Here is a 25,901-nt window from a genome sequence, read left to right on the forward strand (position 1 = left end):
CAACTCACCACCCAAAATTGTTTTTAGATATCCTTTTATTTTTAATTCAGTCTTCTCCATTCTCACTTTGTGAGATTAATCTTATTCCTTTCTATTGTTTTCGTTGTTGTTGTTTCTGATTCTGATGCTGGTGATACTGTTATAGCCTCAAAGGCCTAGAAAATATCACTGTAGATGTTCAGTAAATATTTGTTGAATGAATGAATAAGAAAGAGAGGGAAATACCCATAAAAACACAGAGGAAGATATTAAAATTGTAAATGCACATGAAACTAAAGTCAGTTATTTACCATTATGGCTAGTAAGCAATGAAGACGTAATTCCATATCTCTAAAGGATAAATAGAAAGGACCAGATGTGTCTTCCTAAAACACCAGATAGGAAAGAGCAATCACTTCAGTATTTAAACTATTTTGCTAATATGTCCCTTAAAATAATTGTGTACAATTATAGGTGTTTGTAAAATTTTCATCATAAATTTAAATAGTTACAATGGATGCAAGTTTGAAAATAAAAATATTAAATCTATCATAAATATGCCCAATGGAATATGAACATTGTTATGATTTTATATTCACCTGTAGCCATTGCAAATTGAATATTATTTGCTTTTTCTCCATGAATTCTCATTCCCATGGCTCTTCCCCAACAGAATTTTATTCTTTTTTTAAACATATTTTTATTAATTTCATATAGGAAGGGAGAGGGAGAGAGAGATAGAAACATCAATGATGAGAGATCCCACAACCCAGGCATGTACCCTGACCAGAATTGAACTATGACCTCCTGTTTCATACGTCAACGCTCAACCACTGAGCCACACCAGCTGGGCTGGAATTTTATTCTTAGGAAATAAGTATTATGCTTCAAAATCATCTTCATCACACTATCATGCTTCTCTGTAGTTAAAAAAAAAAAAGGCTACAAAATTCACCTGGGTGCAGCCATTTATTTCAAACCCCATTAAATCTTACCACTAAACATCATTCTCCCATGGATGGGTGCCCAGAAATGTGAAAGGGCCCATTTCCACTGCCAACAGTTATACTAAGCATTTTTTAAATGACCAAAAAATATTAAAAATATAGTATAGCTATATATTGTTTGCAGTCAAAGTCAGAGAGCAAGAGAAAAGAAAGGATGAAATAAAGGAATAAAAGAGACAACAGGCTATAGAAACAAAAAATTGAAGGAAAAGCATGAGGAAGATGCCACTAAGCAGTTAAGGTTAAAGAGAAAAGAAAGGGAATGTAATAAAAAAAAATTTTAAACCTGTTCATCAGAAATCAATTTCTAACTGGGAAATGGGCTTTATTAAATAAATATATATATTTTTTAAATCTACAAAACTAGACTAAAAAGTAAAAGCCTCTTATGTTGAAGTCCCACCTCCCAGTACCTCAGAATGTAACTTTATTTGAAAATAGTGTTGTAGGTGTAATTAAGGTGAGACGCCTGGGCCCCTAGTCCAGCCTGGCTGGTCTCTCATAAACAGAGGGAATTGGGGTACGGACATGTATCAGGGGAGATGGATTCAGAGGTGGAGATGATGCTCGACAAGCCGAGGAATGCCCCGAATTGTCAGCAAACCACTGGATGCCAGGAAAGGGACGCGGAACAGATTCTCCCTAGTTAAAAGAAGGAACCAACCCTGCAGAAACTTTGATTTTAAACTTCCAGCCTTCAGAACTGCAAGACCAAAAGTTTCTGTTGTTTAAGCCAATAAATAAACCAGAGAATAGAGGTATCAGACATAAAGAATAGCATAGGAAAGACAGACAGCCCTTTCTCTAAAAAATAGCTCTGTCATTAGCTCATCTTATGCTAAACACCCAGATATTTTTTTGTCTTGTTTCTCTCTTTGAACAAACCAAATCACTCAAACTACCTCATCTTGAAGAAAAATAACAGTGAAATTGGAATGCCTTTAACCAGTACAACTGGCCATGGCTCAGTAGTTGAGTGTTGACCTATAAACCAAAAGGTCACGGCTTGATTCCCCATCAGGGCGGATACGCAGGTTTCAGGTTCAGTCCCTAGTCAGGGTGCGAACAGGAGGCAATAGCTGTTTCTCTCTCATATCAAGGTTTCTCTCTCTCCCTCCACCTTCCTCTCTTTCTGAAAAATCGGTAAGACATTTAAAAAAAAACGTAAAAGTTTTAAGTACGCAAAAAGTTATGATTCAAAAAATGGGTGAGGAATATATACATGTGAGAATATTATTATACTTCTGTTTATGTTTGAAGTATCTGATCCTGTTTGAAAGCTAACATCGCATTAAATCTCTTTATGGAAGAATAGTGGGACTTTGGACTAAGTTACTGTTCTTAAGTAAGAGAATGATCGTCTTTTTAGAATAAATAATTGAATGCGATGTTATTGATTACTGCTCAACACCATGCCCCAAGAAAACCCCACAATCAGACTTCATTTCACAAGAAAACTGAAGCCTTCTTCTTTTTTTTTTTTTTATTGCTTAAAGTATTACAAAGGGTATTACATATGTGTCCATTTTATCCCCCCGCCCTAGACAGTCCCCTAGCCTCCCCTATCCCCCAATGTCTTATGTCCACTGGTTATGCTTATATGCATGCATACAAGTCCTTTAGTTGATCTCTTACCCCCCTACCTCCTGCCCCCCAACCCTCCCCGGCCTTCCTGCTGCAGTTTGACAATCTGTTTGAGGCAGCTCTGCCTCTGTATCTATTATTGTTCAAAAGTTTATAATGGTCTCTATTATTCATGAATGAGTGAGATCATGTGGTATTTTTCCTTCATTGACTGGCTTATTTCACTTAGCATAATGCTCTCCAGTTCCATCCATGACGTTGCAAATGGTAAGAGTTCCTTCCTTTTTAGAGCAGCATAGTATTCCATCGTGTAGATGTACCACAGTTTTCTAATCCATTCATCTACTGATGGGCACTTAGGCTGTTTCCAGATCTTAGCTATGGTGAATTGTGCTGCTATGAACATAGGGGTGCATATATCCTTTCTGATTGGTGTTTCTGGTTTCTTGGGATATATTCCTAGAAGTGGGATCACAGGGTCAAATGGGAGTTCCATTTTCAGTTTTTTAAGGAAACTCCATACTGTCTTCCATAGTGGCTGCACCAGTCTGCATTCCCACCAGCAGTGCACAAGTGTTCCTTTTTCTCCACATCCTCTCCAGCACTTGTCGTTTGTTGATTTGTTGATGATAGCCAGTCTGACAGGTGTGAGATGGTACCTCATTGTTTTGATTTGCATCTCTCGGATGATTAGTGACTTTGAGCATGTTTTCATATGTCTCTTGGCTTTCTGAATGTCCTCTTTTGAAAGGTGTCTATTTAGGTCCTTTGCCCATTTTTTGATTGGATTGTTTATCTTCCTTTTGTTAAGTTGTATGAGTTCCCTATAAATTTTGGAGATTAGGTCCTTATCAGATATGACATTGGCAAATATGTTTTCCCACACAGTGGGTTTTCTCGTTGTTTTGTTGATGGTTTCTTTTGCTGTGCAGAAGCTTTTTATTTTGATGTAGTCCCATTTGTTCATTTTCTCTTTAGTTTCAAGTGCCCTAGGAGCTGTATCAGTGAAGAAATTGCTTCGGCATATGTCTGAGATTTTGTTGCCTTTGGATTCTTCTAAAATTTTTATGGTTTCCTGTCGTACGTTTAAGTCCTTTATACATTTTGAGTTTATTTTTGTGTATGGTGTAAGTTGGTGGTCTAGTTTCATTTTCTTGCATATATCTGTCCAATTTTCCCAACACCATTTATTGAAGAGACTATCTTGGCTCCATTGTATGTTCTTGCCTCCTTTGTCAAATATTAATTGAGCATATTGGTTCGGGCCGATTTCTGGGCTCTCTATTCTATTCCATTGATCTATACGCCTATTCTTGTGCCAGTACCAGGCAGTTTTGAGAACAGTGGCTTTGTAATACAACTTGATATCTGGTATTGAGATCCCACCTACTTTGGTCTTTTTCAGGATTGCTGCAGCTATTCGGGGTCTTTTTTTATTCCAGATGAATTTTTGGAGAGTTCGTTCTAGATCTCTGAAGTATGCCGTTGGTATTTTAATGGGAAGTGCGTTGAATTTATAGATTGCTTTGGGTAGTATGGACATTTTAATGATGTTGATTCTACCAATCCATGAACACGGTATGTTCTTCCATCTGTTTACGTCTTCCTCTATATCTTTTTTCAACGTCCTGTAGTTTTCTGAGTAGAGGTCTTTTACCTCTTTAGTTAAGTTTATTCCTAGGTAGCTTAATTTTTTTGGTGCGATGGTAAACGGGATTGTTTTTATAATCTCTCTTTCTGAAAGTTCACTATTGGTGTATAGAAATGCCTCGGATTTCTTGGGGTTAATTTTGTATCCTGCTACATTGCCAAATTCATGTATTAAGTCCAGTAGCTTTTTGATGGAGTCTCTAGGGTTTTGTATGTATAATATCATGTCGTCTGCAAATAAGGACAGTTTTACTTCCTCTTTTCCAATTTGGATGCCTTTTATTTCTTCTTCTTGCCGAATTGCAATGGCTAACACTTCCAGTACTATGTTGAACAGGAGTGGTGAGAGGGGGCATCCCTGTCTTGTTCCTGTTCTTAGGGGAAATGGTGTTAGTTTTTGTCCATTGAGTATGATGTTGGCTGTGGGCCTGTCATATATGGTTTTTATTATGTTGAGGTATGATCCTTCTACTCCCACCTTGCTGAGAGCTTTTATCAAAAATGGGTGTTGAATTTTGTCAAATGCTTTTTCTGCATCAATTGATATGACCATGTGGTTTTTTTCTTTCAATTTGTTTATGTGATGTATCACGTTTATTGATTTGCGGATATTGTACCATCCTTGCATCCCTGGGATCAATCCTACTTGGTCATGGTGTATGATCTTTCTGATGTACTTCTGGATCCGATTTGCTAAGATTTTGTTGAGGATTTTGGCATCTATGTTCATGAGGGATATTGGCCTATAATTCTCTTTCATTGTGTTGTCTTTACCTGGTTTTGGTATTAGGGTGATGCTGGCTTCATAGAATGAGCTTGGAAGTGTTCCTTTCTCTTGAATTTTTTGTAGTAGTCTGAGGAGGATAGGTTTTAGTTCTTCCTTGAATGTTTGGTAAAACTCCCCTGTGAAGCCGTCTGGTCCTGGGCTTTTGTTTGCTGGAAGCTTTTTGATGACTGCTTCAATTTCTTCCATAGTTATTGGCCTGTTGAGATTTTTAGATTCTTCCTGATTGAGTTTTGGAATGTTGTATTTTTCTAGGAATTTGTCCATTTCCTCCAGGTTGTCTAGTTTGTTGGAGTAGAGCTGTCCATAGTATTTTTTAACAATCATTTGTATTTCTGTGGGGTCTGTTGTTATTTCGCCTCTATCGTTTCTGATTTTGTTTATTTGGGTCCTCTCTCTTTGCTTCTTGGTGAGTCTGGCTAGAGGTTTGTCGATCTTGTTTATCCTTTCAAAGAACCATCTCTTGGTTTCATTGATTTTCTGTATTGTTTTTTTGGTCTCTATGTCATTTATTTCTGCTCTAATCTTTATTATCTCCTTCCTTCTGCTCACTCTGGGGTTTTCTTGTTGCTCTCTTTCTAATTCTTTGAGTTGTAGAGTTAGATGATTTACTACCATTTTTTCTTGTTTTTTGAGATAGGCCTGTAGAGCTATAAACTTCCCTCTCAGGACTGCTTTCATTGTGTCCCATAGGTTTTGGATTGTTGTGTTTTCATTGTCATTAGTTTCCAGGATGTTTCGAATTTCTTCTTTGATTTCATTGGTAACCCAATCAATATTTAATAGCATGCTATTCAGCTTCCAGGTGTTTGAGTATTTTGGGTTGTTTTTATTGTAGTTTATTTCTAATATTATGCCATCGTGGTCTGCGAAGACGCTTTTTATGATTTCAATTTTCTTGAATTTGGGGATACTTTGCTTGTGACCCAATATATGGTCTATTTTTGAATATGTCCCATGAGCACTTGAGAAGAACGTATATTCCCTGGCTTTGGGGTGAAGTGTTCTGAAGATGTCTATTAAGTCCATCTGATCTAGTGAGTCATTTAGGATTGCTGTATCTTTGCTGATTGTTTGTCTATAGGACTTATCCAGTGCTGTTAGTGGTGTATTAAAGTCCCCTACTATGATTGTATTGTTGTCGATCTCTCCTTTGATATCTTCCAGGAGTTTTTTTATGAATTTGGGTGCTCCTGCATTGGGTGCATATATGTTTACCAGGGTTATATCTTCTTATTGTATTGATCCCTTTAGTATTATGAAGTGGCCTTCCTTATCTCTTGTTATGGCCTTCACTTTGAGGTCTATTTTGTCCGATATAAGTATTGCTACCCCAGCTTTCTTTTCCTTTCCATTTGCCTGAAAGATATTTTTCCATCCTTTCACTTTCAGTCTGTGTGAGTCCCTTCTAATGAGGTGGGTTTCTTGTAGACAGCAGATGTATGGGTCATGTTTTTTTATCCATTCAGCCACTCGATGTCTTTTGTTTGGAGCATTTAGTCCGTTTACGTTTAAAGTTATTATTGAAAGGTACTTGTTTGTAGGCATTTCTGTTTTTGTGTGGCTGTTTTCTTTCTGAGCTTTTTATTTCTTATTTTTATACCAGTCCCTTTAGCATTCCTTGCATTGCTGGCTTGGTGGTGATAAACTCCCTTAGCCTTTTTTTGTCTGTGAAGCTTCTTATTTCCCCTTCAAGTTTGAATGATAGCCTTGCTGGATAGAGTATTCTTGGATTCAGTCCTTTGCTTTGCATCACTTTGTAAATTTCCGTCCATTCTTTTCTGGCCTGATGTGTTTCTGTTGAGAAATCATTTGACAATCTAATGGGAGATCCCTTGTATGTAACTTTCCGTCTCTCTCTTGCAGCCTGTAAGATTCTCTCTTTGTCATGAACATTTGCCATGGTAATTATGATGTGTCTTGGTGTGGGTCTTTTCGGGTTCACCTTGTTTGGGACTCTCTGCGCTTGTGTGACTTTTTTCTTCCCCACCTCAGGGAAGTTTTCTGATATTATTTCTTCTAATAGGTTTTCTAATCCTTGTTCATCCTTCTGTTGATCTGGTACCCCTATTATTCGTATGTTGTTTCGTTTCATGTTGTCCCAAAGCTCCCTTAGGTTCTCCTCCTGTCTTTTCATTTTTTTCTCCAATTGCAGTACAATTTGGGTGTGTTTTGCTTCCTTGTCTTCTAATTCACTAATTCGGTCCTCCGCTTCACCCAGTCTACTGTTGATACTTTCAATGGAGTTTTTCATTGCAGCTATATCACTCTTCATTTCTTCTTGGGTCTTACTTAAGTTGTTGATTTTTTCATCTGTTTCTTCTAGCTTCTTCCATATGTTATCGATTTTTTCATCTGTTTCGTCTTGCTTCTTGCAGAGGTTGTCGATTTTTTCCTCCATCCGGTTTATGCACTCTAGGACCCTTATTCTGAATTCTTTATCTGTCATGTTGCATGCCTCTGTATTACTTAGCTGCTTTTCTGGAGAGTCCTCCTTCTCTTTCCTTTGGGGGTTTCTTTGTCTACCCATGTTTGATCTCACTGACATATCTAGACGTTGAGTCGTTCAGTGGCTGCTCCCTTGGTGGCAGTGACTCCTTGGTCTGTGGTTGCTCTTCGGGCGGTTGCGGTAGCAGCTGCTCTTCAGTTGGCAGCAGCTCCTCTGGTGGGTGCTGTTCACAGCTGTGGTGGCTCTTCTGGCTGGTGGGGCGAGGTTTCACGTACAGCTGCTGTTCCTCAGCAGAGGGTGTGGTGCTCAGGAGGTTGCTGTTGCTTGGATCTGCTGCGTTGATTTAAAGGCACAAAATACAACACAACAAGGCACCACGTACCAGGCACTATACACAAATATATTCACGATATTAATAACCCCAAATAAAGGTGGCCACCTGAATTAAGAGAATTAGGGGATAAGGAAGAAGGAAGAGAAAAAGATAAAAGAGAAAAAAGAAAAGAAAAGTAGGGACCAAAAAAAGGAGTGCAAAAATGAAATTGGGAAAAAGGAGGGGGGGAAATAAAAGCGAGATAAGAAAAGAAAAGAAAAAAAAAGAGAGAATGAAGTGGAAGAGGGGAAGAGACTTTTTTATATGAGGAGAATACTCCTATAGAACAGCCATTAATCCTAACAAATTCCAGCAACAGCTCCCTGGAGATGAATGCAAACTAGAAACAACCAATAATATAACGATGAAAATAGAATGGAGAACACTAATCCCAAAATAAAATAAAGAGAAAATAAAATGGCACTTTAAAAAAAAAATGGTAAAATGGTAGCAGTAATAATACTTGTTAAAAATAAGAAGGTAGTAATTAAAAGGGTAAAATCAGGTGATGGAAAAAAGAAGAGAAAAAAAAAGAAGAAAAGAAAAAAAAATAAAAAAAAAATAAAAAAAATAAAAAATAAAAAAAATTGGTTTCTTAGTTAAAAGGTGAAAAAAGAAAAAAAAAAATATTGCAGTAGTGAAGGTCCTTCGGTTCTTCTATTCTTCAGTGTGGCTCGCCTTAGACCTGCCAGGTATTCAGGAGGGTGTTGAGTTTCCCTGCGATACACTGTTCCTCTGTGTTGTAAACCACAGTCCTTATTTTAAAGCAAGCCGCATTTGTTTCCCAGACTGCCTTATTTTGTGTTTAGCAAAGAGTCAGTTTGTGGGTCAGCCTCTGGGTGGCAATGCTCTGGGGTTGGCCTCTGAGGCTATAGGGCCTCTCTGTCCAGTGGGAGTTCACTGCCCAGAGCTGGCTGCGTAATAGTTACCAGTGCTGTGTTGTTGCTGGGATTCTGAAGCCTTCTTTAATAACAAACCACTGTGTGAACCACCGGGTTTCATCTGCAAGCCTTAGGCATAGACAGGTGAAAAGGTAAGTTCATCGACCGTCTGTGAGGTGAAAAAAGAGAAGAAAACCTTCAGAGTAGCAGGAACCACAAGTGTCTCAAGTTATTGGCCTCACTCTTTCCAAACAGGATGTGTTTGTTTTCAAAATGGAAATAGCTTTACTTTATATAAATTAAAAAGTAATTCATATTCTTTGGGGGAAAACTCAAAACACTGAAAAAATCTAAATATATAAAAGCCGAAGCGACCGAATGACCGGTCGACCGGTTGCTGTAACGCACACTGACCACCAGGCACTCAACACAGGAGCTGCCCCCTGGTGGTCAGTGCACTCCCACGGCCAACCTCCCACGGTCCCTCCCCCTGGCTGGCTGGCTGGCTGGCCCCCTACTACCCCCCCCCCATCAGCCCCAATCACCAGCCAGGCCGAGGGACCCCACCGGTGCATGAATTCATGCACCGGGCCTCTAGTAATTTATAATAACCTATAATGTCTCCATCCAATAATAACCATTATTAATATTTTAGTATATATCCTTTTCTTTTATGTGTATGTATAGTGCTTACCATTAAATCACACTCTGTATTTTTGTTTTCAACCTGCTCTTTATCTTATATCTTAGAAATAGTTTCATGTCCAGAAAAGTAAAATCTGTCAAATCTCTTTAATGGCTGTGGAGCATTATACTGTGTGGTCCTGCCATAAGGTATCTGAACCACTGTTGGCGTTTCTTCTATGCAAGGCTGCAGTGAACACAGTGCACAAGCATCGTTGAATACGTGTCCATTTGTCTCCTTGGGATATATTTTAGAAGATTGGGGGACCGAAGGGAATACATAGTAAATAGTCAGGTATCAGTCAGGACGTTCCAGACAGGCCCGCCCAGAGGCTGGAAACGCAGGCAGGAGTGGATGCTGCGGAATGCTCTCTTCTCTGGGTAACCTCAGGGTACTCAGGTAGCCTGTGGCGTTGCCTTTTTACTTTCTCTTGGTACCCTTTAATAGGGACAATTCCTAAATTCTACTATAGTCCATGTCACCGCTTCTTCTGTTATAATTAGGTCTTTGGCGTCCTCTTGAAGTCATGTTTGTCTCTTGAGAGATGGTCTTAAGTTTCCTTAGTTTCATGTCATGTTTCAAAGTGAAAAGATATATGACTCACAATAACCAAATTGTTTTTTGTGGAATCCTGTGCGGTAGTGTATTTTGCAACTTAGATTTTACTGATCCACCAACATTCTTTTCTCCTGCTGGGAAGCAGCACCTCCCCTATTTGGGCGCGCCGCCCCCCCCCCCCCCCCCCCGCGCTGGGGAGGGGTGTGGCGTGGGGGGAGGCAGGGGCGGGGACTTGTAAGGGTCTGCCTATGTAGCATGTGAGATCTTGACCCAAACAGGGCTGACACTGGTACTTTTGTCCCCCTTTGGCTGCAGTGGTTGGTCCATATAGGGCCTGTGACACCAGCTGGAGCAGTCGGGGAGCTGTCCACAACATGGTCTACCTCCGCAAGGCAGCATAGCAGGAAGCCAGTTGACTGGACAGCAGAATGCAGAGAGAGCAGGTCTTGGCCCTGCCAAGTCACTGCTCCCTAACACTTACTCCACGCTAGACCTTCCTGTGGGTTTTGTAGGTGGGTCTGTAAATTCCCAACTTTTATTGAGATCTTTTTCACTTAAAAGTTTGGAAGGAAGTACACTTGAAAGTGAAGTCCCATTATCATAGAAGTTTGCAAATGCTCCTAATATAACTCACTCCTAGAGGTTCATGGCGTATGTTATCTTATTTAAGGACATAAAACCTGTGGTGAAAGAAGCCTGTGTATCTTTGTTTAACCCAGGGATTCCCACACTTGTTTTTAACATGAATACTTCTTTATGATGCTTCTATTAGCATCTCAGAATCCTGACAAGTGGCTCACTGATTTGGAAATGCCGGGGCCATGGTGTGGAAGGTACAACTGCAAGCTGACAGATGAAAGGCGCCTTCCTCTGGGAGCTCAGTTTTGAAACGCACTAACATTTAATACTTTATAGGAAAATAATGTTTTGTTTTATTTGGGCAAAGAGTCAGAAACATCTAAAAGACAAATTTCATGCAACCAGTCTGCAAACTTCCTTCTCGCGCAGGTTAGCCAGTACACCTTTGCCATGTGCAGCTACAGAGAAAAAAAGTCTGAGCCGCAAGAATTAATGCAGCTTGAAGGATACACTGTGGATTATACAGATCCCCACCCAGGTAATTCTGAGTTGAATCACTTTCCCATCCATTCACATATTCATCAAGTTCTCATACACATCCTGTCTCTGTTCTACAACCTCCACTCAATGACCGGGGTGCATATTTCACTGATATTCCTGAACAGACTTGATGAAAATCAAACTATATCTTTTTGAGGGCTACTTCATTGTAGCCAGACTCATCATCTCTGCTATCTTTGTACAGAGATTTTCAATCGTTTTCATCTCACGGTACACGTAAACTACTTACTAAAATTTTGTGGCACAATAAAAAACAAATTTTTATTTTTATTTATTTATTTATTTATTTATTTTGCCATTCTGACTAAAAAAAAAGTAGATGTGCTTCCCACGGGATGGCTGCTGTTGTGTTGGCTGTTGTCATATTTGTATGTTACGGACAGTGTGCCCTTGACTCAGTAGTCAGGAATTGCATGTTTTAAACATTCCTGCAGCACACCGGTTGAAATCTCTGTCTTAGGATGACTATGAAGTGTGTGAAAGTTACTGTGAACAGAAAAATTAGATGAGAAATAGCATCAATGTTTACTTAAACTTCCTTACTGGAAAGCAAAATGTAGAAGAGCAGAAATAGGGAAAGAAATGGCAGATGAATTATTATATGTTCTACCAATTTTGTCCCAGGCAACACGTTCTTGTACTTCTCTTCCCTCCCTCCATATTAACACTAGATCCAGTACTAGACTCTTGGTTACTAAAACTGGTGAGGGAGTGAGTGAACGAAACAACATGTGGAGATTGGTGAACTTCATAAAGTGGTATTAAGAAAAATCTAAATATAGAGATTGAGAAATTAATATGTAGAGATTAACAATAGAAATCTGTGATCACATGCACTAATTTTGCATTCATCTAAAAAATAAAAAATATCTTCAGTGTGAATTTTGCAAAAGATAAAATGCCATATAATAAAAGTATCATATTTTTGCCTTATCTATATTTTTTTTCCAGCTGAACTCATCACATAGTTCTGTACAGAGAATGAAAAACATGCCTACAGATAAACACTTCTCTGACATGAACTACCAGACCATAGTATGCATTTCTATGGGGTGGGCTTGCATGTCTTGCACAATGCTACTGTGTCATGGACTGTTGATTTCCCTAAGTTATTTTTAATTTGCAAAGCAATATGGAGATTTAATCCTTTCTCTTATTGTCTCTCCTACAATTCTTGGATCATGGGTTTGATCCTCAACTAAAGCATTGAGCAGCTAATATCAAATTGATTCCTTTCCATGAGACCGTTTAGTGAGTAGCATTAAAATCTGTCAATTGTGTGATTTTCAGCGATGCCTTTCTCCCTCCACAGGCCTTCAGGGTGGTCGCATGTTCTTCAACGCTGTTAAAGAAGGAGACACTGTTATATTTGCCAGTGATGATGAACAGGATAGAATATTGTGGGTCCAAGCCATGTATAGGGCCACAGGTCAATCTTATAAACCCGTTCCTGCAGTTCAAACCCAGAAGCTGAATCCTAAAGGAGGAACTCTTCAAGCAGATGCTCAGCTTTGTAAGTTTTATTAAAAAATAATTTGATTATCAATTAATAACCTTAATGAGATACAAAATTATCTGAGGCAAATTTGTTTAGTGTTATAGTTTACATCATGAATTGATTCCTAATTGAATAAAAATTAATAGTCATATTAATAGTCATAGAGTTAGTTATCTAATTTTTCACACGGATCTAGAGTAAATGGTTTCCAATCATGAATTTGCCAAGCATTGGAGTATCTCTGGGAATCGCAACAGCATATAAGAACATTTTCCCAAACTTCTCAAAAGAAATTTTATTTTAACTTTGGTAATTTTGTAGTTTTAAGTACTGCTGTGTCCTGTAGAAATTTTAACGGTGTCTTATAGAAATAAGAGAGTATTGCAAAATGAAATTGACATTGATAGGATTTCTGAAAACCAAAATGATGAACTATTACTTTCTAGATTTGTCCTTCATAACTCAGAGGATAACAGGGCTATTTTCTGTTGTAGATTGAAAAAAAAATAAAAGTCATCAAGCCAACTTTCTTATTCTAAATATCTTAATATTTATGTCAATTTTTGAATGCTAATTTAAATCATTAAGAACTATATTTTTTGGCCCTGGCGGGGTTGCTCAGTTGATTGGAGCATCCTCCTGATACGCCAAGGTTTCAGGTTTGATCCCCCATCAGGACTCATACAAGAATCAACCAATGAATGCCACATAAGTGGAACAACAAATCGCTATTTCTCTTTCTCTAAAAATTAATAAATCAAAACAAATATATTTTTCACTTGAATTTATAAGTGATTAATAACAAATTATGTAATGATAGAAACAATTTCAAGCATGACTTTTATAATCATTAGGCCAAAGGTTCTAATTTGTTCTGCTCCTTTGTAAAACTTCTCTAGTTTCTCCTGAAATAAATCCGTTTGTCTATAAATTTAAGCTCAGATGGTGACTTTTCAATCAGCACCTTTTACTCACAAGATTCTTCTGTAGGGGAGTAACATCTTGACGTGCATTTTCTTTTCCTACTTGTTATGCTTCAAATAACTATTGGGTATCACATCTGGACATCTTAAAGGCACTTTAGTCAAATAATTACAGATGAAATATGAACTCCAGTCACTTTTGTGCTTTGGGGTTAAATGATATACCTTTAAACTTGCCACAGTCCATCATCATGTAATATCACTTGGTGCATAGTATGTGGACCCTACAGGAGTAGACTTCCATTCCTTCCCTCCTGGCCTCTGAGCTAGTCTGGTCATACATTTAACTTCTACCTCTGTGGGAAATCCCACAGTGTATTGCTATTAGCATTATTGCCTTAAACAGTTACCTTCTAAAGAAATTTAAATAATATGGGGAAATGGTATATACTCACCCACTTCTGGTGCTCCTCATTCTCTTGGAGAGAGGTTTTATTTCTTCTTGAAGGCCTTCCTTTGCCTTTTCTTGCAGGGCATGTCTGATAGTGATGAATTTTGTTTTTGTTTTATATATGAAAAAAGTTTTTACCGTTATTTTGAAAGACTTTTCTCTCAGTACTTTAAAGATTTTGTTCTACTCTCAACTAAGTTGCTTCCCCCACCACCAGCACCACCCACCATGAGAAGTGTGCTACCTTTTTGTTTGTCCCTTTGTACATAAAGTGTATTTTTTCCTCTGGCTGCTTTAAAATTTTTCTCTTTGTACCGGTTTTGAGCAGTTTGATTATGATGTTCGTTGGTATGGTTTTCTTCATGAAAATGTTCTTGACCTTTATTCTAAGACACAGTTAAAATTAAGTTTCTTGAGCTTAATTGTTTGAGCCTTTCAGGTTTTGCTTTTAAGTTTTGGTGGGTGGAACCAAACAGCGTCTAATCCATGATTAATTTTCCCCACTCATGGACCGAGAGTCTTCTTAAGGGCTCAACTGGTGAGCCCTGCATTTTGAGGTTTTATATTCTGACTGTTGGGAACAGGAGCTGTCCCAGGCTCTGTGTGAGTCCTGGGCACTATCCCCTCCAGTCCTTTAGAATGGATCTGCCCCTGGCCTCCGGTGGTTGCCTCACTGGCGTGAGGTGATTAGGGTCTAACTGAATCCTGAAGGGAGGGGGGGGAACTGCAGGGCTCACCTCATGTTTCCCGTGGCTTAGGAATCTCTCTCCTATTTTGCCTGATGCCCAATGTTTTGAGAACAGCTTTTTTTCTTAATTTTTAGTTCTTTCAAGTAGGGAGGGTAAATCTGTTTTTATTTATACCATCCTGACCAGAAAGAAGTGCAGTGATTATTTCTTGTAAGTTAGAACAAGATTTCTCATCCTTGGCACCATTAACATTCTGGGCCAGATAATTCTTTGTTTCAGGGCTTGGGGAAGGTCTGTCCTGTGTGTTATGGGTTGTTTAGCACCTTCCCTGGCATCTACCCACTAGATGCCAGGAGTACGCCCTCCCACCCCCCACCTAGGTCTGACAACCAAAATATCTCCACACATTTCCAAATGTTCAAGAGGGCAGGGTTCCGATGGGAAGAATTATCCCCATTTGAGAACCAGTGAGTTACAATGACTTGAAAATTATTTTTGTAAAAATATCTCACTCATTCACTTTTGTTGACATCCTAAGTGCAAGGAATGCCCAAGGAGTGTTCCGAGCTCATGGATATCACCCATCTTGCACAGAGAGGCGAGAAATGTGGTCAGGAACCACTAGCCTAGAAAATTAAGGCCATGACTCTACAATACAGAATTAATGAATTAAGGCTCTAATGATCAATTGATTCAGAGCACCATGCAATCTCTTTGTGGCTAAACCTTCTACTGTTAGATGTGTGCTGTCAAGGCAGTATTGGTCAGGCTATTTGGAACTAAATTTTCTTGCCCCTTGATTAACTTCTTCTGGAAAAGCTAACTGTTTTAACTTTAAAGATTTTGTTCTACTCTCAACTAAGTTGCTTCTAAAAAGCCAAACTGTTTCAGTTGGGTTAACGACAGCTTTCTTGTATTCTAGGCTTATGGTAAAATTTTCCATTAGAGCAGACTCTGCTGTTTTATCTTTCTTTAAAGAGGAAAAATAAATAAATAAAAAAGGAAGGAAAGGAGAAAAATGTGTTTCTACCTAATGCGAATGAGAATGCTGAGTGTGGCCTGTCGCAGAGATGCCACTGGGCCACTGCAGAAAGTCCTGCCCTAGTATTGCTCTCTTGGAAGAACAATTCTTAGAGTCATTCGTAGACAACAAGAAAATAATAAAATTAGTATGACTAGCTGTAGAAAGAAATATATTCCTAACCCACTTAACGATGCTTTGTTTTTTAATTTTTTTGCTGACTGATAGCTGGTAAGGGTAAGTATTTTCATGGGGGTTTTTTTGTTTGTTTTTTGCTTCACTGTATAAAAATTAGGTAATGACACAATTTTTAAAGGAGTATCATGACCTTGTTTACAATGTCAATCTCCTTTTTTCTAGGTAAACCTAGAATATTTAGGTTAACTTTACCATTTATGAAACAAAATGCCTATTTTTGCCCAATAGAAAAGCAGAAACAACCTATTACCTGTCATTCATTTGGGTATAAATGTAATGTCTATAAAGGTGATAAAATAGCATGCAAAAATGCTCAATAAGGTTAAATGGAAAAATGCTAAATTATGTTATGTGATAGTATTTTCACTAAGTAAAAAAATTTAAAAATATAGATAGAATTCTACTTAAAATATTCACAGTGGGTGAATTTATGTGGAAGGACTAGTTGCTAATTCATTTCTTCTCCTGAATTTTCTGTGTTATAACTTTAAAAAAGAAAGCTTGTTTTCAAAACTAAGCATACCAGATATTTAGGGATAGTCAGAACAAAATAATAACTAATAAAATCTAGGTTATTGGAAGACAACCTTATTATATTTTTAGGATATAAATAATGGCATGTTCTTATATATTACTCCGATAAGATAATCTATTCTTCTCTATTTCCTTGACTCTCAGGATATATAGAAATTCTGAAATAGGGTGGACACTGCCTTTAGCCTGACTTATGGGACATTCTTTAGTTAAACTATCCTTCTTTGCTGTCTCAAATTAAACTAATATGCAAGCACCTTATTTTTCATTTTATATTTTAACTCATGTATGTAGCATAATACAGTGTGTATGTTTCATAATATAGAATCCGACACAGTGCTAGTGGACTTCCAGTCATAAATTAATGTCAGAAATTAAACAGAAAAGTTACCTTCTTTTCGATTTTAAGCCAATTTTTAATCCCTAAATCAGAGTATAAATTTACATTTAATTATATAAGCTAATTTTCCTGATTGATCTGATAAGTTAAATTTCACACATAAGGTAAAATATGTCTTGCTTTACATTGAATATATTATTTTAACTAAATGTTGAATATTGGTGTACTTGGCCTGTGATTCTAGGTCTGTATGTGTTGATTAAAATTGTCATCATGTGAAAATATTACATGTTACTTGCTGCAGAAAGCAAGATGTGTAAATCCATACATCAGTTTTTAATCAGTTTAACAAAAACAAGCTAGGAAATCATTTGGGTCAATAACAGAGGTGTGAACAAACTTCTACTTAATATATCTGTCAGCCATTTCTCTTCGGTCTCAGCATAAAACATCCATACATAAAACACAAACATACCACCAGCATGATCTACTGAAAATTTTTAAAATCTGTCTTTATTGTTGAAAGTATTACAGATGTCTCCTTTTGCCCCCATTGACCCCTTCCACCCTGCACCCACCCCCCCCCCACCCACCCCCAGGTACAGCAATATTGTCTGTGTCCATGGATATTGCTTATATGTATCTGCGTTCTTTAGTTCATCTCTCTCTCTCCCCATCATTACTTTCCTCTGAGATTGACGGATCTCGGAAGGAATCTACTTAAACTTTTAACATCAAGCTCTTCCTGTTAGCAGCTCTAGGTGTGCTATAAAGAGAAGTGGTGTGTACTTCTCTATGCCACTTTTAACTACCTGCAAATTTTTCAAGCTCAATGAGAGTTTGCGCTTAAAGGAAAGTATGATCAGGTGTGGGTAGCAGTAAAGGCAGCTCCAGGCCAGCTCCTAAACATAGGACAACTTTAAACGAAGTTACTATATTTGAAAATGTTCATGGCTGCTTCGATCAGCTGAGGGATTTGCAGAGGAGGTGACCATTAACTAGCAGCACCATCTGAGTCCTTTGGTACTCAAGTCCCAGTCTGGACACCTGGGTAGTCTCAATGCTAGTGAATGGCCACCTCTTCTCCTTCTCGGTGTAACAGTGCACAGTGAAGTATGTTTGCATAAAATATTTTGAATTGTGCTTTCAGACATAGAAAGGAAGAAGTCGAGGAGCTTGATCTTTACAGCCTATGTTTTGAAGATGGGATAATCCCTAAGAGTACATTTTACTGTCATAGAATTATAACCACGGAGGGTTGTGTGTGTTTGTTTTTTTAGAGAATTTTTAGTGTGTTGTTTTCTCACTGTCACTATGGAATTTGTATATGTGACTTAAATTTCTATCATGAATATGATTTTTATCACTAATGGCAATTGCTGGCAGTCATTATCCCTTTATGTATATGACTCAGAAAGCCTTGTCACATTTATGGTTTAGAGTTATATTTCATGAGGAAGATGCCTCATAAAGTACATTTATTTTTGAAAATATGATTAATTATAGAAATGAACCATAGGTTCGTTTTTTTCCAGGAACTTGTATATTTTATTTAAGAACTGTATACCTATTGTTTTAAAATAGAAATTTTCTTCTACAAACCTTTATAGTTAATTGAGAATTGTGGATTTTTTTTCTCTCTATTACATATCCTATTCTCAACAGATAAGCCATTAATGGGTGTTATTTTTAACTTCCTGTTATGACCTTCTCTGGTGAAAAAAATAATGCATAAAATTCAGCAGATGTTTTATAAAACTAGTAATTTAATTTCATAAAGGTGATACTCAAAGATTTTGTACTCAGCTAAATGCAGAAATAAAGGTTCTAAGATAATTTTTTTAAAATAAAACATAATCTTCTGAGTTTAGATGTGCCTTGCAGCTTTCAACAGTCTGCCTCATTCTCATTTGATATTATTTTGCATTATCATTCCATTTAATTTTATATTAAAAGTATCACACATAAGAATAAAATACATTGGAAGTTGAATTGTCTCATTTCAGAGTTCAGGAAAAGGAGTTTAGTTTAGTGTTCATCTAATTAATACTAATTTACCACATGTCCTATATTTAACCATCCAGGTGAGTATTACATGTAAAGGGATACATGTCCTACTTTTCCATGGATTATAGCCCCCTACCTTTCATCATCAATAAATGGACATTCATTGCTTGCTACATCCACCTTTTGATATTGTAAGATATATATTAGTTTGTATATCTTTTTTTTAATGTGATTCTGAAGGCCCTTCAGTTTGAATTATATAGTTCTTCCATCCATAAATATGGCTGAAAGTTGAAGTTGACATGGATCAATATGATCTGGGCTAAATATCTAAATGTGACTGATTATGTTAGCATCATGTCCACAGATCAATATTGAGTTTTATTATGAGCCTGACTCTATAATTGGGTTTAATCAATAAACTTTTGTCTCCTTCCCTTTGCAACTTTAGGATTGCACCATGTAGGTTTTAAAAACCACAGTTAGCTTACATTTAGGGCTCTGCTTCTTGTGATGACCAGAAACGAGGTCTATCTGTGAATTTTAAGGAACAATGGAGCTTCAGCTCTACCATTATGAGGAAAGTCCCCTTTTATCTTGATAACTGATTGCTTGACCAATATGCGCACCATTTCCAACAGAGCTAATGTAGTAACACCCAGCACTTCTTTGGGGCGGTGTGTGGCTCTTTCTCTCTATCCTTAGTAAATAACTCACATTGAAGACTTTGACAAAACATGCCATTAATGAAAGCAATCATAAAAGCTTGCCTTTTGATACACCCGCGGGGTCTACAGGCGTTGAAAGGTGCAATCTATAAAGAACAGTGAACTTGGGCCTTTGATTGAAGTGCCGTGTGGAACCTTAGGCTTTGTCTGCATATTTGCACAAACATGATGCTCCCTTTTTCATGTCTCTTAAACTTGAAGCTTGAGAGCATTCATTGCCATTTCTGCATTAAGGTTGGTCCCATTAAAGGCTCCATACAAAAAATAAAAAGAGGACTGGAAGTGGTCCAGCTAAAGCTTGTGTGTTCATTTCTGTCCTAGTTTGCCATTTGGGAAGCAGGCTTCTAGCCATCATTGCAGTTTTTTATGAATAGACTTGGGTTCTTTTCTAGTCATTCCTCAGTCAATATGTACTTAAAATGCATCAAGTTTTCCTAAAATTGAAAAACACTGTTATTTCTGTGATGAGTATTAGAAGTAGCTTTGAAAGAAAATAGGATTTCATCCCCTCATTTCAAATGACTTGTAAATTTTTCCCTGTCATTTTTATGTGGGCTCCCCAAAAATTGCAATTTATGTTCATATGTTGAATTCATCCTATTTTATGTAATAGAAGGTAATCTTTTGTTATTATGAGGCATGCACTTTGTGGTTTTAAAAAAATCCACTTACCTGTTATTAAACCAGAAATATAAATTGTATTATACATGCTTTTCTGAATTTACAGATGCAGACCGTTTTCAGAAACACGGTATGGATGAGTTTATTTCTGCAAACCCTTGCAAGCTGGACCACGCCTCCCTTTTCAGAATACTCCAGAGGCAGACTTTGGATCACAGACTGAATGATTCCTATTCTTGCTTGGTGAGTACAAGTCTTTCTGTCTGGTTCCCCACAGGTTAGAATTCAAGAGGTTTAAAAGTGAGAAATACTTGTTATGAAGCGGCATTTTATTCCTGACTTGTTTAATAACTGTAGTTGGAGTTAGGGGTGAAGGATTCCAATCGATTGCTTCCCAATTTGAAAATTATACACTTGAAGACCACTGCTGTGCCACTCAATAGACAGGAGAATAGACTCAGGCAGACCCTGAGCTGTGGCTTATTGGTGCCTCTGGAGAAGGTCGAATGAAAATAGAAGGCTTTAATGAAGATAAAAAACCCTCCGTGACAGGATTTACCAACACCCGTACAGACATTGTAAGGTTTAAGTTCTGTTCACCAATGATTGATATATTTTTTCAAGTCTCTCTTTTGTTCCTAGAAAGACAACCTAATTAACAGGGGGAAAGAAACAGAGGGATAAATAGGGCAGGGGCTGTCGATATAACAGGAACGCTTTAGTCTCATTTAACCCTCAGAAGATCATTTGCATTCCTTCAGTTATGGAGAACAGGTGCCCATACCTTCCATGGCCATAGAGAGAGAATGATTTTAGGTTTCCAGTGTCCAAATCAGTGCAAAAACTGATGACATTTGATATTCTGAAAATAACCAGCAACATACCATTAATGAAAAAAATGCCCGAAGACACTTTAGCCCTAACCGGTTTGGCTCAGTGGATAGAGCATCAGCCTGCGGACTGAAGGGTCCCAGGTTCGATTCTGGTCAAGGGCATGTATCTTGGTTGCGGGGCACATCCCCAGTAGGGGGTGTGCAGGAGGCAGCTGATCGATGTTTCTCTCTCATTGATGTTTCTAACTCTCTACCCCTCTCCCTTCCTCTCTGTTAAAAATCAATAAAATATATTTTAAAAAATTTAAAACAAGACACTTTAATTCAGCTTTTCTTTATGATGCATAACAGTGCCTTCAGAAAAGCAGATCTCAGAACCGAAAGAAAAAAACTATCTTTTTTTTTTTTTTTGTAGGGTTGGTTTAGCCCTGGCCAGGTTTTTGTGTTGGATGAGTACTGTGCCCGGTACGGTGTGCGAGGCTGCCACAGACACCTCTGCTACCTTGCAGAGCTGATGGAACACTCAGAGAACGGTGCTGTCATTGACCCAACCCTGCTCCATTACAGCTTTGCATTCTGCGCCTCTCATGTGCACGGCAACAGGTATTTTAACTTGCAAACACACAATGAAAGGTGTGGGGTGGACTTGGGAAGAGTGAACAGTGTGCTTTGTCATTATCACCTAGGAACAGATTTTAAATAGCAAACACTTCTTTGGAGAGAAAAAAACACAAAATCCCACAAAGGAAAAATGTACATCAATATACTGTCGATTTAGGTAGGCTGCATGTTAATGTCCCTTTTGGGCGTTGAAGCCGCTTGGAAAAGAGAGAGAGAGAGAGCGAGATAGAGAGAGAGAATGAATATCTGGGATTAGACGTCATCTCTAAGCTCTTAGAGGCCACCTCTGACCAAGGTCTGCACAGCTTGAGTGTCATTGGAATATCCGTTGTAATGCGTGTGAGTGTGTGGGCAGGTGGTGCTGAGAGATTTGTACATTCCTAATAATGCTGGCTTTTCCACTGTAGAATACACTTTCATTGATAAGGCAACATAAACAGTGGAGTTTATATAGTGTCTTCTCCCAGCCCCTTCCCTAACCTACTCTTTGCACTCCAGTGACCTCTTCCCTTGCTTAATCAGAAAGGCAAGAAATGACATAATGCAGACTCCCCAGTCTGTGTACCTCTGAGCTAAAAATCTCTCCATGTCACTCCCCTGTCTTTTCTGAATCCTGTTCCAGAGAACCGAGGGCTCCTCCCTAAATGAGGTGCCACTACTCCATCCCCTTGTTCACTTGCTTCCACCAGGATGCCATCTCTCCCTCTTGAGGGTGGAAGCAAGTGAAGAAGGAGATGGAGTAGTGGCACCTCATTTCCGTTCCTTTCTTCCCACAAGCCTGGCCAAGCTTCACCTAGCCCAGCCGTGGGCAAACTACGGTCCGCGGGCCGGATCCGGCCCGTTTGAAATGAATAAAACTAAAAAAAAAAAAAGACCGTACCCTTTTATGTAATGATGTTTACTTTGAATTTATATTAGTTCACACAAACACTCCGTCCATGCTTTTGTTCCGGCCCTCCGGTCCAGTTTAAGAACCCATTGTGGCCCTCAAGTCAAAAAGTTTACCCACCCCTGACCTAGCCCCACCACATAGCAGATTGGTCAGGACGTTCTGAAGTCAGACTACCTAGCTTCCAACTGCTACTCATGCACTGTGTGAGGTAGGGCAAGCTTCTGAATCTGTGTGTCTCTGCTTCATTACCTTTGAGAAAGCCATAAAATAGAACCTCTCTCAAAAATCATCAGTTGTGATCGGGATTAAATACATTCTTATATATCAAGCACTTAGAACCGTGCCTGCCAGCGGCGTGGTCAAAAGCCGTTATGTGACCCCATATGTCATCTTACATCTTGTCATCACATCAAGCTACCTTCCCACTGACCTCTCCCCTGTCGGGCTTCTGGCACCTCGCTTGCCAGTGAGGCTTTCTGAAATGGAGTGCCTGATAACACAGTCACCTCTGCCCCAGCTTCACTCCCCTGACTCTCATCGGAAAGTTGATGCTATGGAACATCCTATAGACCAGTGGTTCTCAACCTGTGGGTCGCGACCCCTTTGAGGGTCGAACGACCCTTTCACAGGGGTCGCCTAAGACCATCAGAAAACACATATATAATTACATATTGTTTTTGTGATTAATCACTATGCTTTAATTATGTTCAATTTGTAACAATGAAAATACATCCTGCATATCATATATTTACATTACAATTCATAACAGTAGCAAAATTACAGTTATGAAGTAGCAATGAAAATAATTTTATGGTTGGGGGTCACCACAACATGAGGAACTGTATTAAAGGGTCGCAGCATTAGGAAGCTTGAGAACCACTGCTATAGACCCTGTGCTGCTTAAAGTGCTGCTTCCCTCCCTGAGGCGGCACCACCTCAACTCTCCTCTCATTTATTTTTTTTTACCATCTCTTCGCTCACAGGTCCTGTTCCTCCAGACACTAAGTACAGGCTAGTGTTTTTTTTTTCTCTCACATCTGTTCTTAAACTTGCTCTCTTCTTTCTGAGACCTTTCCTACTTCAGTGAAAAATTCAGCTTCAGTGATCTCGCAGCTTCAACTGTGACCTCTCTCAGTGCAGATAATCCCCACCCAGTTACTGTTCTACAGAACAGATCTCCATCAGCAATTGCAGATTTGGATGTTTTGCCGGGACTTTCAACCCTCATATAAAAATAAATCCATCATCTCGCCAAACCAGCGCCTGTACCTCTCTTAGCTCCTAGCAGAATGCCTGGCAAAAAGTATCACTCCTGACACAGAGTGTTAAGTAAATACGTGATGAATGAATGAATGGCTTTGTTATTTATACTGCTGTTACTTGCATTCATGGCCCATTCACTGTTCGTTCATCTTTTTCTTGACCTCCTAGACTCAGTTTGTATCCGTCTTTGTTAGTACTCCTCAGACTTGTCTTTCTACCATTTCCATGCACCTACCCTTATCCGGACCTTCAGTTTTTTCTTGCTTATCTGTGTTTATGCATCTCTCTACTGCTGCTTTTCTCCCTATAGTAGCCTGGCAATTGCCTTCTAAATTACAGATCAATTTTTACTGTACTCTCTTTTATAAAACTTCAGTGATTCTCATTTGATTATTAAATTAAAAATAGATCCCATGCTATACTGTTTGGGTTTTCTCAATATCATCTCATTCTCTCTACTTAGTATGAAGTCCAAATATTCCACACATGATCTTTACCCCCCAGATAGCCTGTGTATTTTCACTGTAATGTGTCTGTTTCCAAGTTTTGTAATAGTTAGAATCACAAAACTCCTTTAAGAGGACTTAACTTGTTCAAACACTAAACCAGCCGTGGGCAAACTACGGCCCGCGGCCGGATCCGGCCCGTTTGAAATGAATAAAACTAAAAAAAAAAAAGACCGTACCCTTTTATGTAATGATGTTTACTTTGAATTTATATTAGTTCACACAAACATTCCATCCATGCTTTTGTTCCGGCCCTCCGGTCCAGTTTAAGAACCCATTGTGGCCCTCGAGTCAAAAAGTTTGCCCACCCCTGCACTAAACCCTTTTATCTGTAGCTTTCTTATGAAATGAGTCATGTATACTTATATGCTATAAACACACACACACACACACACACACCCTTCAATTCTACTAGATCGTATTTGAAGGCAAAAACTAATCTCGTTCACCTAGTATCCTCTGAAGGCCTTACCACAGTGCCTTGCGTATTGTGGGGGCACAATAAATATCTGCTGAATTGCAGTTGCCACTGTTGCCATTTCTCATCCCAAGATGAAATAAAAGCGACCCTGGTCTCAGAACCTGCTCAGGCTTTTGTGGAAATCAGGGGGATGTTGCAGGCTGTGGTTGCTTTTCACATCACCTCGAATGAATCACATCTGAACTCAGCAAACTTAGAGGGTGTGGGGAGTGAGAGGAGCAGGCACAGTCTGGATGGCTGACCACTGATAACCAGCATGGCGGGGGCTGTTTTACTAAAACTGGTCTTATCTCCTGGCTCCATCCTAATTCCTCCCGACCAGCGGCTGTCAGAGGGCAGGCCTCCAGTGTTAGGCAGCACTCCCAGAAGCAAGAAGATAACATGGATGCAATGAAACAGACATACCCAGCAAATGTCGTATGATAGGATTATTTTTGTCCTTAACACAGAAAGGTAACGTTAAATTGAAAACATTAAGTAGGAAATTAAGCTAATGCGCCCCCAAACTGTATGCATTTGAGACACATTTTAATGGAAAGTTATTTAGGCAGCCGGGAGCTGCTGCCACTGCCTGGGAGGCAGCCTGATTGGAATCTATAGGTTGCCATAGTTACTTGTATTCTGTAAAAGTATTGTTTTCTTTGTCGTGGTACACTGTAAAGTGAAATCTAAGGTCTGTTTTTTTATGTTCATGCATATGTTAATAGTACATATTAAATCCATTTTCCAGGTTAAAATATGTACATATGCAGGTATCTCTGGGTATGTTTTAGAATTGAAATTTGAGTCAGTCTCTGACCCAACATTTAGGTCACATGTAGTTTAAGTAAAAAGAAAGCAAGGCCCGGCTGGCATGGCTCAGTGGTTGAGAGTCCACCTATGAACCTGGAGGTCACATGCCTGGGTTGTGGGCTTGATCCCCAGTGGGGGTGTGCAGGAGGCAGTCGAACAGTGATTCTCTCTCATCATTGATGTTTCTGTCTCTCTCTCCCTGTCCCTTCTCTCTGAAATCAATTTTTTAAAAAGGTTTAAAAAAAAAAAAAAAAGAAAACAAGAAGTGCAGGTTTTAGAGAAATTTGAACCTCAGTGTGGGCCAGAAATTATACAAGGTAAGCTAAAAGGTATAATGCTTCCTGTAATTTTTAGAGTTAAGCGGATGTCATTCAGAAATGTCATGCTGTCGCAATGAAAGAATAAAAAGAGGC

At 38.7% G+C, this 25,901-nt stretch overlaps 1 protein-coding gene across 19 annotated transcripts in view; it reads left to right on the forward strand.

The window, feature by feature from the left end:
- The window catches only part of CADPS2 (calcium dependent secretion activator 2), a 506,535-nt gene that overhangs the window by 337,514 nt on the left and 143,120 nt on the right, over window positions 1-25,901 (forward strand). For 12 of the 19 annotated variants that reach the window (XM_036328812.1, XM_036328815.1, XM_036328814.1 and 9 more), the window contains exons 10-14: window positions 10,959-11,067; window positions 12,403-12,603; window positions 15,901-15,909; window positions 20,207-20,343; window positions 21,349-21,536. In XM_036328812.1, coding sequence (XP_036184705.1) covers window positions 10,959-11,067; window positions 12,403-12,603; window positions 15,901-15,909; window positions 20,207-20,343; window positions 21,349-21,536 — 644 coding nt within the window. The remainder of the gene's footprint in view (window positions 1-10,958; window positions 11,068-12,402; window positions 12,604-15,900; window positions 15,910-20,206; window positions 20,344-21,348; window positions 21,537-25,901) is intronic. The other 7 variants (XM_036328817.1, XM_036328813.1, XM_036328821.1 and 4 more) reach the window with 1 other exon arrangement.

This window comes from Myotis myotis, unplaced genomic scaffold (assembly GCF_014108235.1).
Source record: "Myotis myotis isolate mMyoMyo1 unplaced genomic scaffold, mMyoMyo1.p scaffold_m19_p_11, whole genome shotgun sequence".
NCBI lineage: Eukaryota > Metazoa > Chordata > Mammalia > Chiroptera > Vespertilionidae > Myotis > Myotis myotis.